Source organism: Oncorhynchus tshawytscha, linkage group LG02 (assembly GCF_018296145.1).
Source record: "Oncorhynchus tshawytscha isolate Ot180627B linkage group LG02, Otsh_v2.0, whole genome shotgun sequence".
Classification (NCBI taxonomy): domain Eukaryota; kingdom Metazoa; phylum Chordata; class Actinopteri; order Salmoniformes; family Salmonidae; genus Oncorhynchus; species Oncorhynchus tshawytscha.
This window is the reverse complement of record NC_056430.1, coordinates 44,719,358-44,733,949: the sequence shown is the minus strand read 5'-3', so window position 1 is coordinate 44,733,949 and position 14,592 is coordinate 44,719,358. Positions and strand designations below refer to the sequence as shown.

General features: G+C 45.8%; 1 protein-coding gene across 1 annotated transcript; it reads right to left on the bottom strand.

Annotated features, from left to right (window-relative positions):
* Positions 1-547: 547 nt before the first annotated feature.
* On the bottom strand, positions 548-14,295 carry LOC121840666. Its single transcript, XM_042305255.1, has 6 exons — positions 13,891-14,295; positions 8,349-8,617; positions 8,064-8,175; positions 5,610-5,702; positions 4,881-5,383; positions 548-4,705 (listed from the first exon to the last, which is right to left on the bottom strand). Exons 1-6 carry the CDS (start codon positions 13,933-13,935, stop codon positions 3,247-3,249), a joined length of 2,481 nt encoding a protein of 826 aa, XP_042161189.1. The 5' UTR covers positions 13,936-14,295; the 3' UTR covers positions 548-3,246.
* Between the last annotated feature and the right edge of the window lie 297 nt (positions 14,296-14,592).

Below are 14,592 nucleotides of genomic sequence, written 5' to 3'. Positions count from 1 at the left end.
GAGCAGAGTGTCTGTGGTGTTCTGTATGTGAAATAGGGTGTTATTTGAGGTTTGTTTAAAGAATCTGTTTCCCAAGGGTGTCAAGTATTTACTGTAAATCCTTCCAGATATCAGATCACCATGGTCAGTCCTCACTTAAGTTCTAATCATCAAAACTGGTTCGTTAGCCTGTTGTCAACGTGACATGAACTTTCGGAGGACCCAGAGGATCAACAATGACCCTATTGATGGGGTGGAATGGGTCAGTTTAGAGGAGTGGGATCCCTCTACTTGTGTCCTTTTAGTTATGCACACACGGATGGGAAAGAAGTTGACAGGTGGAACCGAAGGCCATATTGCGCTCTGGTCTCTTCAGATCAGGTAGGACAGCTCAGAGTGGAGGACCACATGTAAATGGATGTGGAAAAGACTTCATAATAAAACAGGTTTACAAAATGGCTGGAGGAAAATCGGGAAGGAATAGGTAAGGAGGCTCTGTATGGAAGGCAAGGTGGAGCTAAATGCACTCGTCTGATCACATTGTGGAATCAACAATTCAAACACTGGGTGGGTTTTAGTAGCTAATTAAAATCTCTTTATTACAACCACATGTACATCATCATCCTGCCCCCAAAAAGAGTCTTCTGAAAAGTGAAAACGAGCAGAACCAAAGAGTTGCGCAGACGCTACGGTGTGGGAGACGTTTGGAGCCCTGTCCGAGGGGAAACAGTATAGTGAGAATAGGGAGAGGAACCAGAGGTGTGCACCACTTTAAATCACAAGTCCCCCCCTCCACCCCAAGCGTCTCTCCTGTGCGATTTCACTTCTCACAGGAAAGGAAGGCTATTTTCAGCCTTAATAATCCTCACCATACAGTATATATAGAGAGAAATAGAGGAGGGGATGGAGGGAATAAATCCTGTCGTTTTTCATCCATTATTCTGAGCATTTGAGTCATGCCGAGTGACGTCGAACACCTCGAGGAGAGAGCGACGAATCCATCACGCTCCCTCTCTCCATCCCTCCCTCATTCTCTCTCTCAGTATTTATTTCCCTCTCCCTCTATCTTCCATTTCCCTCTTCCTCTGCCTCTCTCAGCTCACGCACCAGGCAGGTGTGAGTCTTTCTTGCTGTGTGTGTGTGTGTGTGTAAGAACCACACGCGGTGTGAGAGTGTGTGAGAAACACACTCACTGCATTAAGGTGTGTGATCCTGTAGCGCCATCCTGTAGCGCCATGTGCGACTAATGACGAGTGCTGACGACACTAATCACAAAGCAAATCACACCTATTATTATTACATTAAGTTATCAATGACAGTGTGAGTAGTACCTACCACAGTGAACCTTGAGTTAACAGGGCTGCATAGCCCTGACATAATCCTGCATAGCCCTGACATAAGTCTGCATAACCCTGACATAAGTCTGCATAACCCTGACATAAGTCTGCATAACCCTGACATAAGTCTGCATAACCCTGACATAAAGCCTTTTTAAAAATTGTATTATTTTTATTATACATCTGACCCCCATCTGTCTTATCAATCAAGGGAGAAATACAATTTTACAGACATTGTGGCCCTCGGCAACTAGAGCCTAACACCCCATTGTCGACCCTGTACCCTAGCCTTGTACGGTACGTTCCATAATGAATATGTACAGAAGAAAATAACACAGAAGGAACAAGGCTATACATAGCCAGCTAAGACCAATATACAGAATCCTGGTCCGCTCCTTTCAAACCATTAATAAAGCCAGACTCTTTTCAAATGATTTTTTTTTTTTAAATTAAAAAAAAAAAGTTTGTTTGTTTACATGGATTGTGAGTGTTATATCTGGAAAGGCTCTACACCACTACGACAAAACAATTTCATTCGTAATCTTCCATGAATGCTTTGTGATCTAATTAACAACAGCAATAGATCATTCTACAGTCATTCCACTGGACAGTGTCCCTTCCCTGTACAGTCAATGTTCTGTGGGTTAACTGTAAAAACACCAGCCTCTTTCGTGGGCCTAATTGACTCCTAACCTGCAGAGGCCTCCAAGTACCACAACTATTTACCATTAACCTCTGGCCAGCCTCAGCGTCAGCTTACTCCATCTATCTACTCTACAGTATCGATCCCTGGAAACGGGTCACGTAAACGTCAAGCCAACGATAGGGTGGAGAGGGTTGGGTTGGTTGTTGCGGAATCAAGGGTACCAGGCGGGTTGAGCACAATCACATCAGGTACTGGTACAAACATCTCCCACTGCAACACCCTACCCCAAAAGACTGTAAACTGGATCTCAATGTCAAAAACACGTCCATTGAGCGGGGTGGTTATCAATGAACACACAGTGCTACGCTTGCTGTGCTGTGGCATCGGTGTCGGATGACATCTTATCTCATGTCCAGCGAGCGTTGTTCTGGCGGATTCTCTTACGGTGCCGTATTGCTTTTTAGAAATCTCAGTCACGTTTTTAGTTGAGGTGTAAAAGTCAATGTTTCATCAATGTCACCAGTCAGCGTTTTTTTTTTTTTTTTACATTAAAAAATGACCCAAAGATAAGAGCAACAAAATGACATGATACTGTATAGAGCTCGCCAGCTTGTAGTCTTCAAACCCGGAAATAAGTTACCTCTGGTTCGTTCATCCATCCCGATGGGAAAAGTGAATGGGGAAAGAGTTTTGGAACAAATACCGAATGAGATAATAGCAGTCAGTTAACGTGACCTTTATGAATTATGTGATTTATGTTTTTTTATAACAACAAAATTCACAAAAAGTGGCATTAGGTGATGAAGATTCTCACAGAACAAAATGTATAAGATCTCCTAAGCCAGCGTTTCCACACAGACCTTATTTTCGGCATTTATCCAAAACCCCTACAAAAACGCCATTCATTTTCCTCATCGGCTTTGTTCAACGAACCATGGCGGAGTTAGTGCCTACAAAAAGACGCCATTACTATTTCTCTCTATTGTGTTTTAGAAAACTGTTTTTCAAACCCCATGAGCATGAGGCAGCCAGACATGGTGCAGACACACACACACACACACACACACACACATACCGCTCCTCTCACACAGACTCACAGATTGTAACAGGCACACACTTGCAGTGTGTTACAATATTCAGTTAGTAAGAAGGTCATGCACTGACATACACACACACACACACACACACACACACACACACAAAGCTATTGTCCGTGGTGCTTTACAGTGGAAAACACGCATGTACACACACGCACGCACACACACACACACACACACACACACCCTATACAGTAGTGACAGTCAGTAGTGAGCTGGGACAGAGAGACATCTCATCTCGGGTACCCAGCCTCGTCCCATGAGTCAGCAGCTCCTCCACCGTCGTCCAATCATCTAACAGCTTCCTGTTCTGCAGACGACTCAACTTCCTTTGGCTGAGCTCCAGCACCGTGTTGCACCGGCCATCTCCCAAAGACCCGCCCCCTCCAGACATAGCCTCTTCCTCTTGAATAACTCCTCTCCCTCCTCCTCCCATAGCTCCTCCTCTAGTGTTGACGCCTGCCTCTCTCAGAGAACCTGATCCTCCATTGGCTCCTGGCCTTGTGTAAGCCTGTTGCCCTCGGGCCTGCTGTTGGTGCTGTTTCTGCTCGCGGGCCAGTAGGAGGTGCTCCCGTCTCTCTGTGCGGCTCCAGTACCTCCCCCTCATCACCTCCTGACTCTCCTCATCCGTACTCATCCCGCTGCGCTCGTCCGCCAGCTGCGACGCCCGGTCTCGAAGAATCTGGTTCCTCACAGCTCTCGGGTTAGGATGGTTGGAGTTAGTGTTGGGGGTCGGGTTGGGGTTAGGATTGGGGCACTTCCTGGACCCTCCACCGACCCCAGCCCCGACCCCAGTGTGGCCCTCCAGTGTGCTGTAGAGGCCCCCACCACCCCCTGACCCCTGGTGGGCCAGCCGATTGGCCGGTTTAGGCCATGTCTCATGGATGTCCATGGATGTCTGGGGAGGGTGGCTGAGGGTGCTGAAGCGGCGCACCTCTCTTTCTCTTTGTCTTTCCCGCTCTCTTTCTTTCTCTCGTTCTCTTTCTCGCTCCCTCTCACGCTCCCTTTCTCTTTCTCGCTCTCTTTCTCTTTCTCGCTCTCTTTCACGCTCCCTCTCACGCTCCCTTTCTCTTTCTCTTTCTCTCTCTTGCTCCCTCTCCCGCACTGGTATCTCTGACATAAAGCTCCTCTCCTGCTGCCTCCTGTCGTTAACCAGCTGATCACGACCTCCACTATTGTCGCAGTAATGTCCCCTTGGTAAGGGCACAGCTCCTCTGTGTTCCCCCAGAGAGGTTGCATGTTGCTGGGGTGAGAGGGCCAATCCTGCTGGGTGTGTGAGGACCAGTTCTGATTCTCCCTCTTCAGGCAGGCCCAGCTCCAGGCCACTAGGTGGCGCTACCCCACAATGCTCCAGGGTGGCATAGGAGGGGGATGACGGGTGACTGGCCCGTCTGACACGCTCCTGGGGTGGGCCACGGTGGTGCAGGGTTCTGCTTCTCCGCAGCTGCCCCATTGAGCTGGAGCCCTGATGCTGCAGTGGAGGTGGCGGCCTGCGGTGGCCGGAGGGGGTACTGCAGGTGGAGAGGACAGGCGCGTGGGCAGAGAGGGGCGCAGGGGCGTGGTGAGGGTTGAATAGGGACCCGCTGCTTGAGCTGTGTCTGCTCAGACAGGGACGATCCGCCTTCCGGAACTGGACGGACGACACCCTGAAGATACAGAGGGCAACAGGAGTTTTAAATGCGATGAAACAGTGACGAACAACATGCATTATCATCGTTCAACACTGGACTGAGGAAACTTTGAAGATGGATGGCTATGGATCACGTTATAATGGAAAATGAAGACAATCATAATGATCATTGTCTGGTGATAAACCCCTACCTGAAGAGTCCGTGGGGTGGGGGGCCCATGGATGGAGCGGCCAGGCCAGGCATAGAGCAGGAGGGCTGGGGCTGCATGGTCAGTGCCTCAGGGATGGCTTCAAGCAGCTCTCTGTGGTTCTTCTGGCAGCTGTCGCGGCGCTCTCGCTCGCACACCTCCCTCTGGTGGTGGAGACGAGCTTTGTACAGGCACATGCGCTTCTCTAACAGCCTCTGGAAGCGGCGGAACTCTCCCGTGCTCACGCTGTAGAACCCCGAGTCACTCAGCTCAGACGAGATGAAGGACTCAGAGGATGGAGACCCCCCACCTCCACCCCCTCCTCCACTGACCGCCAGGCCCCCTCCCCTGGGCTGACATTCCTCCAGACCCCCCTCCTCTGTCTCCAGCCCAGAAAGGTCTCCCTGGTGCAGGCTACCGTCGGTCCAGCCCAGGCCGCTGTCCAGCTCATGGTGGAGAGGCAGGTAGCCCAGAGGTTTCTCCAACATATAGTCCTCATCCTCAGTCTGAAGGAAGGAGGGAGGGGAGGGAGGGAGGGAGGGAGGGAGGGAGGGAGGGAGGGGGAGGGAGGGAGGGAGGGAGGGAGGGAGGGGGAGAGAGAGAGAGAGAGAGAGGTTAGCGATAGCACACAGTCACACACACAGTATGCAGCTATACAGCACATACACACAGACATGAACACCCACCCACCCACACACACTCAAGCACACACACACACATACATACACACACCTGGCTGTGGTAACTGCTGGGCTCTTCTAGGTTGTTGCAGCAGCCAATCAGACAGCTCTGATCCCTCGGAACACGACTGGCCAGCTCCAGGTCCTTAGAGAGAGAGAGGTCCCCAGAGAGGGAGAGAGGGGGGTGAGAGAGCCAGCGGTTAATCAATGTTGAACCAACTATGAATAATGTGTGCTTACGTGAATGAACAAGCATCTGATTTTTTGATAAAGCTAATTAGAGAACTTTGGTTATGTCATTTCCATTTTCAAATATAATTGTATTGGAGCAAGCAAGCCTCTCAAAAAAAATCCCCCCTAAATATCCCTTTGTTATCAAAAGTCCTGATTATTAAGTGTGGGCGTTAATGCAAGTCAATTGCATGCTGTAGGTTTGCAATACAGATTTACTGCACTGAACTGTAGGTTGTGTCTGGCAGCAGTATCTGCATCAGCGTGTGCTGTAGACTGTAAACGAGTATGTTTGTAGATGGGAGAGAGGAGAGTGTGTTTTTCCCCTCTGTATCCTAAGCTGAGCATCCTTCCATTCTCCAAGGGGATTTCATGAGGCGCAGCTCACATTCCGCCCGCTGAACACGTGAGCGCTGTTTATGGTTGTGCGAGCCTGTGCACGCGGGTGTGTGCGTTTTTCGCTGAGTGTGTTTGGGTATATACTGTATGTGGTGTGTTTGTATGTGCTTGATGACAAACGTGTCGATGATTTAGATGTAAATCGGATCAGGTTTTCGATTTGGTTATTCTTCTATGTATACAGTGGCAAAGCCCACTGACTGTTTGTGCCTGAGCAATCCTGCGTGTGCGCTCACATGTGTCTATAGTTCCATCTCAGGTCCCTAATGCTTGTCAGCAGCATGAATAATTCCAGACTGGGTTGGCTGAGGGAAGCTGCTCTATTTTGAAAAAATGCACCGTTGTACAGCCCTGATCTACACTCTGGTACATAGTCAGCCGCTCTGGAAAATAAAAGGGCCTTTATTAAAAATGTTAAAAAATGCGTCAAAGCCTTGATCAGCGAACTCTTAAGGGTGCGTTTCCTTCAAGAGGGATGCAATATGGACCAGACGGCTGGAATTGCTCTTCTGCATGTTGGCCTGGTTGACACGCAACTCATTGGAAGAGCTGGGGCCCTATTCAAACAAAAAGGCTATCCCAATGTTTGCAGTTTCATTCCCCCTCCCCCCCACCCACACACACACACACACACACACACACACACACACACACACACACACACACACACCCCGGAGAAGTAAGCTCTGAACCTCCTCTAGTTCCGTATCTGTTTTTCATTATATGTATCCTTGTTCAAATAGTGCTGTGTACACTCTCACCTCCAGAACCATACAACCCACTACTAAATCCACGAGCTTCCCACTAGTCCCCGGGTTCGTTTTCTTCAACAGATAGTATCCTCTCAATGGACTTGCAGAACAACACAGACAGTATTCTGTAGGTCTAGCTCCTTTCATCACATGTACTGTACCATACAGTACAATGGGCTAATTATCTTGCCGAATTCTAATCACCTTTCTACAACACAGGAAGTTATACCAGTCACAAGAATGAGTGAGGTGCAGGATTGAACACTGCTGATTGATTGTCTCTACGACAGGTACTGAGTGATGAATGGTGGTCCAATCACAGACAGTACCCACGTACCGCAGTCTTAATCATAGGGTATGGCATTGGCTGACAACATCAAGTGATTGTTGTTCATACAAAACCAAAGGAAAAGCTTTATAACATTACGCCTACTACTACTAGGTAGTAGTATCTACTACTACTACTACTACTATCCTACTACTAGGTAGTAGTATCTACTACTACTACTACTACTATCCTACTACTAGGGGACAGTTTGTCCAAGTGTCTGTGTGAGTGTGTGTGTTTCAAGTTTTACATGCACAACTACAGTGAAATGCTTCCCTTTCAAACTCTACAAAACAGGGCAGTAATCGATATCAATATCGTATGACTAACGAAACACCTACAGTACCAGTCAAAAGTTTGGACACACCTACTCCTTCCAGGGTTTTCTTTATTTGGACTATTTTCTACATTGTAGAATAATAGTGAAGACATTAAAACTATGAAATAGCACATATGGAATCGTGTAGTAACCAAAAAAGTGTTGAGCAAAAACTCTTGGCATTCTCTCAATCGACTCTCAAAGAGTGTGCAAAGCTGTCGTCGAGGCAAAGGTTGGCTACTTCGAAGAATCTCAAATGTAACATACATTTTGATTTGTTTAACACTTTTTTGGTTACTACATGATTCCATATGTGTTATTTCATAGTTTTGAAATAAGAAATAAGAGAGGAAGCTATATATACAGGGTCAGTTACAGTACCACATTTACAATGTGCAGGGATACTGGAGTACTTGAGGTAGATATGTACAGATATGTAGGCGTGTGTGTGTGTGTGTCAGTCAGTCAGTCAGTCACCTGGTAACCAAGTGGATCCAACTCCTCTATGTCTTGTGGAGCGGTAGGTAGATACTCATATCTCCCGTTGTCACGGTGATCACGAGGCAGACTCATGTGGCTGCAGTAGTGTCTGAGAGAGAAAGGAAGATAGAAGAGAGAGAATAAGAGAAGAGAGAGATATGCAGTCATCAAATCTAACAATTAGTGGAGGAAGATATTAGTGAATTTTTATAGACATTTGAAGTGTGTGTGTGTGTGTGTGTGTGTGTGTGTGTGTGAGTGTGTGTCTATCTGTGACTGTACCTGTCCTGGTAGGCAGGGTTGACCCTGGGCATGGTTCCGGCTGCTGTGACACCCAGACTGCGCAAGGCCAGGTGGGGGGGCAGGGTGAGAGGCTCCCAGTGTCTCTCAGTCTGCGTGCTGCAGTCCTGTAGTCCATAACCCCTCCCACGCTGGCTCTTGATCTGCAATGTGATTGGCTGCTCATAGGCAGCCAGGATTCTAAGAGCATCACGTTTGCTCAGGTGGGAAAGATCCCGTTTGGTCAGTTGACTCAGATCCCGCCCACTGACCTGTGAGGAAACACAAAGAGACACATGACACCCTATTCCCCATATAGTGCACTAGGCTACATATTGTGGGGGTTCAGAGTTCACTCATCTACTCTGTAGAGCACTTCATCACTACTTGTATTTCTGAGAGGTATTGATATGTTGAATGCACCGAGCTGCCTGTTTGAACTACTGGCATACAGCTCGGACACCCATGCATACCCCACAAGACATGCCACCAGAGGTCTCTTCACAGACCCCAAGTCCAGAACAGACTATGGGAGGAGCACAGTACTACATAGAGCCATGACTACATGGAACTCTATTCCACATCAAGTAACTCATGAGGGGGGCACTATTTTTATGTTTGGAAAAATAACGTTCTCAAAGTAAACGGCCTATTTCTCAGGACCAGATGCTAGAATATGTATATAATTGACAGATTAGGATAGAAACACTCTAAAGTTTCCAAAACGGTCAAAATATTGTCTGTGAGTAGAACAGAACTGATATTGCAGGCGAAACCCTGAGAAAAATCTAACCAGGAAGTGGCTTCTATTTTGAAAACTCCATGTTCCATAGCCTCCCATTGCTCCATTTAAAGGGATATCAACCAGATTCCTTTTCCTATCGCTTCTTCAAGGTGTCAACAGTCTTCAGACATAGTTTCAGGCTTTTATTTTGAAGAATGAGCGTGAACGACCACATTGCGTAAGTGGATAGGTGGGGGCTCTGAGTGAATTGTGTGCAAAAGAGAAAGGCGGCCATTGTTACTCCCGGTCCTAGTGAAAAGCCAACTGTCCCGGTTGATATATTATCAAATAGATATTTGAAAAACACCCCGAGGATTAATTATAAAAAACGTCTGACATGTTTCTGTAGACAATATGGATATAATTTGGAATTTTTGTCTGCGTTGTCGTGAACGCTCCTTCCGGTGGATTCCTGGGCATAACGCACCAAACTAACGGAGGTATTTGGAAATAAAAAATATCTTTATGGAACAAAAGGAACATTTGTTGTCTAACTGGGAGTCTCGTGAGTGAAAACATCCGAAGATCATCAAAGGTAAACGATTAATTTGATTGCTTTTCTGATTTTTGTGACCAAGTTACCTGATGCTAAGTGTACTTATTGTTTTGTCGAGCGATCGATAAACTTACACAAACGCTTGTATTGCTTTCGCTGTAAAGCATAATTTCAAAATCTGAGACGACAGGCGGATTAACAAAAGGCTAAACTGTGTTTTGCAATATTGCACTTGTGATTTCAAGAATATGAATATTTTCTAGTAATATTATTTGACTGTGGCGCTATGCTATTCAGCGTTGCTGATGACAATTATACCGGATCCGGGATGGGTGGTTCAGAGAGGTCAAGGAACAGCGGGGACTGTGAAGCAACACAAACACAGGCACAGACACATGCTTACAAACACACGATAACACATGCACTATACACACGTGTACACATTGATTTTGTGTTGTAGCTATGTGGTAGTAGAGTAGGGGCCTGAGGGCACACACTTAATATGTTGTGAATGTATTGTAAGGTTTCAAAAAAAATGTATAACTGCCTTAATTTTGCTGGACCCCAGGAAGTGTAGCTGCTGCCTTGGCAGGAAGTAATGGGGAACCATAATAAATACAAACACAAATACAGATCAAGGGAGGGGATGCAAAGATGAGAACTAAGAGCATATCAGTGTTCCAACCCAAGAGGACAAACAAAACCTTTGGAATTCAATATCTGGCTTCTGCAATGAATCACTCCCGATTCCAAGCATAGCACCAGAGCCATGACACTAGAGCCGCGAGCCAACAACACCATAACCTAACCAGAGTGACACAGTTGTACACAGCATCTCTTAACTACAGTACATCACTAACACGACTCATCACCTACTACAGTACACACAGCTACAGAGACAGAGAGAGAGAGAGTAAAGAGAGGGAGAAAGAGAAATAGAATGAGAGAGAGAGAGAGTGCAATAAATTGATTTACTGTGAAGGTTGCAGAGAAAGCACTGTGTGTGAGCGTGTCGTCTGTCTCTGTGAGTGTAACGGCAAAATGTGTTGCGTTTACAATTGAATCGTGTGTGTTTGTGGTTGTGTATATGAGTTAGAGCTTGTTTGTGCATCTGTGTGTCGACATGATCTGGAGCGATTTTCCTGACATGCTAACCCCACGAGGAGACACCCAGCCAAGCACACATCCAGCCTTATCTGAGGCATGCTGTAACACACACACACGCATACACATGAACACACACAAACATACACATTTCACAAAGCTAGAGAGATGTAATTTAATGGTTTTATCCATGCAGTCCACTGTCCACACACACTCTCACACACAATGGCAGGATTATGGTGGCCTTTTACTGCGGGCCATGTGCACTGATACAAAATGCCATCTGTACAGAGAAGCTCTGTGGGTGAAGAGTCAGGAGACTGCACTGCAAAACAATCTTGTTGTTTTTACAGTACTATACAATAACACTAACTGTAAAGTACCATATTCATTATTTACGGTAAATTGCTGTAAATGGCAATGCACTCTGGGTGATATTAGGCGTAAACAGTTAATGATCATGAAAAATCCTGAAGAAACTTTGGTTTAACAGTACATTACTGTAACCACACAGCATTGTGGTATTAGCAATTGGTAACTCTGAGTGATCGGCTGGAGCGACATCAAGGTCTGAAGTGAATCAACCAAACAAGGTGTGTACAACATTTATATGATTTACAAATGAATTATACTGAATATTACACTTAAATGGAAAACTGTGATTTAGACAGTAAAGTTGTACATTTATTAACAGTAAAATACTGTCAAGGGTTATACAACACCATATTGTAAATGATGGTGCATTGTGGGAAAATGTTGTGGGCAGATAAAGAATTGCTTTATTTTCGAATTTCACCCCACAGAATACATTAGCGTACTGTATTTTGGAGCGCCAAAAGCCTTTTGATCACTAGTTGTTGCGTGGTATTGTTTTTTATTCTCATTCACATATTTTGAGGCGTGCCTTGTAAGAGGCTACATTTGTGCTAACCGTTAGTGAGAGTGCTGTACCAATTTGAACCTGTAATATGTAACTTTTTGAGGGACCTGACCAAATTGACATAGAATTGTGAGTTATAGATCTGTCATTCCCATTGAAAGCAAGTCTAAGAAGCAGTAGATCTATTCTATGTGCACTAATCGGGTGTCCTGACTCTCTGAGGTTATTAAAGATCCCATGGCACTTATTGTAAGAGTAGGGGTGTTAACCCCGGTGTCCTAGCTAAATTCCCAATCTGGCCCTCAAACCATCACGGTCACCTAATAATCCCCAGTTTACAATTGGCTCATTCATCCCCCTCCTCTCCCCTGTAACTATTCCCCAGGTAGTTGATGCAAATGAGAACGTGTTCTCAGTCAATTTACCTGGTAAAATAACGGAAAAATAAAATATATATTTTTTCCCATGTGCACCATTCTTAAATTTTGAGTCTTTTACTTTGGTTTTGAACACCAGCTAAAAAAGCTGAAAATACAATATTTTGGATTTTGGAAAATATATTTCACAGCTGTTTAAATGGTACAATGATTCTCTATACTATACTTGTCTGTTTTGTCACATAAACTGAAATTAGGCGACCTATTAGAATTTTAGCAAACAGGAAATGGTGGAGCGATTTCTGCATCGTGCACCTTTAACTGCTATGTGGTACAGTAGTAGTGCCCCAACAAGTTAATGGTTGAGTATTTGCCATGTCATTTCGTCTGTTTTGCCCTCTAGTCCCAATTTATTGAAAACATTAACTAGCAACCAATCTGCTTGCACCAATCCCAAACATTACGGTAAAATAGTGTAAAATACAAACCCCTTCTCCCCTCAATTGTTTATTGTTTATTCCATGTGTAATTCTGTGTTGTTGTCTGTTCACACTGCTATGCTTTATCTTGGCCAGGTCACAGTTGCAAATGAGAACTTGCTCTCAACTAGCCTACCTGGTTAAATAAAGGTGAAATAAATAAATAAATAAAAATAATGAATTTGTCCATTAATTCATTACAATTACTGCAAAAATATTACAGGAATGCACTGTACTGTTGTTTTACAGTAACGTACAGGAAGCCGGTTGTCTGTAAATTACAGTAAAAACAACAGTACAAAATATTACAGTAACATTATTGGATACTGTAAAATACAGTATGGTAATATACTACCTTTTTTTACGGTAACTTACAGGCAACTGACTGCCTGTATGTTACTGTAAAAGCAACAGGAAATGTTGTAGAGTGTACGCATCACCCCACGGCAGATGGAGGGGGTGAGGAGAGGAAGAGAGAGGGCAGGAAAAGAGAGGAGAAGAGAAGAGGGTAGAGGAGAGGATGAAGAGTAGAGATGGAAATATGGAGAGGGATAAATGTAAGTTAAATAGGATAAGTGAAGAGAGAGAACGTGAGAGACAGGAGGGGAGAGAGGGGAGAGGATTGAGAAAAAGAGGAGGGAAAGAGTGAAAGAGAGGAAGGAGGAGAGGGGAGAGAGAAAGCCAGCGAGATAGAGAGAGGGGGAGCGTCACAGCTCTCAGTGGTGTTGGATGGGCAAGGCTGTCACTGCTTGTAATCATCAACGCTGGTCACAAGAGGCTGCCACACACACGCACAGAGACACACACACTGTCAGGCACCCACTGTTGTACCCACACTCACTGTCATGTACACATGCACACACACACAAAACCTCAAATTCCCCCATCACAGAGCCTCACTATAATACACAGAGCTGAATGTTGCTGGAACAGAGACAGCAGAACAGACACGATATACGCAATCTTTCTGTAGACACAATCATTCTAGAAAATAGAACAACTCTTTCACACATATGACATTTCTCTTATAATAAGATACACGCCCATCTAACTCTTATTCTGTATTCTCACACACCCACATGCTTGCATACACATATGCAAGCGTACACACACACACACACACACACACACACACACACACACACACACACACACACACACACACACACACACACACACACACACACACACACACAGCAGGCAGCAGGCATCATGTCATGGTGTGTATTCTGTTCCATTATTCCCCATTTCCTTGATCATGTACATGACACCCACACATCACCACAACCCTAACTCTATATCCCATCTACACAGATACGCCACACACCCACATAGATGCACATACAGTACGCACGCACAAAGCATGCACACACACACTAGCATGCACACACACTCACACACAGATTTAGTAGGGTGCACACTAACCCCCAATCCATCGCCGAACCACGGCCCTGAGAGCCGACAGCCCATTGCCACGGCAACGGATGAGCGCCAAGTCTGAGGTTTCCCTCTGTTCTAAAGAGGAGTCCGGTGAACGAGAGGAAGAGGAGGAGAAAGAGTGACGAAGTATTCAGCATAGATCCTTGTGCTCCAGCAGAGATCGAGAGAAAGATCACGCTCTCTATCTCGCTCTCCCTCCTTCGCGCTCTCTGTTTCTCCCTTGTTCTCTCTTTCTACTTCTCTCTCCTCCCTACCAGAGGCAGAGGCAGCCTCTGCTAAAATCCAGAGAGACAGAAGCAGCTTCCACTGACACACAGAGGATCTCAGCACTCTCTTCTCCTCAGCTCTCTTTCCGCTCTCTCTCTTTCTCTCGCCCTCACACACACACAATCTCGCATCCCTCTCTCAGCTGTCATCATACCCCCCCTCCCTCTATCTATTACACTCTCTCTCCTTCCCTCTCTCTCCCTCCCTCCCGCTTTCCCTCCCTCCTTCTGTGCCAGCCTTGTATCGAGGCTCCACCCCTTCTTGCATAGTAACCCGGCTGGACTGTGAATGTATGCACGCACACACGCACTCTCTCTCTCACACACTACACACACACACACACACACACACACACACACACACACACACACACACATACACACACACACACACACACACACACACACACACACACACACA

Excerpts from the sequence above, each read along its gene's own strand:
- LOC121840666 (XM_042305255.1), bottom strand. The coding sequence starts at position 13,935 with ATGGGCTGTCGGCTCTCAGGGCCGTGGTTCGGCGATGGATTGGGG. Across the intron at positions 5,384-5,609 it reads CCAGCAGTTACCACAGCCAG|ACTGAGGATGAGGACTATAT; the intron begins GTGTGTGTATGT and ends TCCTTCCTTCAG. Across the intron at positions 4,706-4,880 it reads CCACCCCACGGACTCTTCAG|GGTGTCGTCCGTCCAGTTCC; the intron begins GTAGGGGTTTAT and ends CTGTATCTTCAG.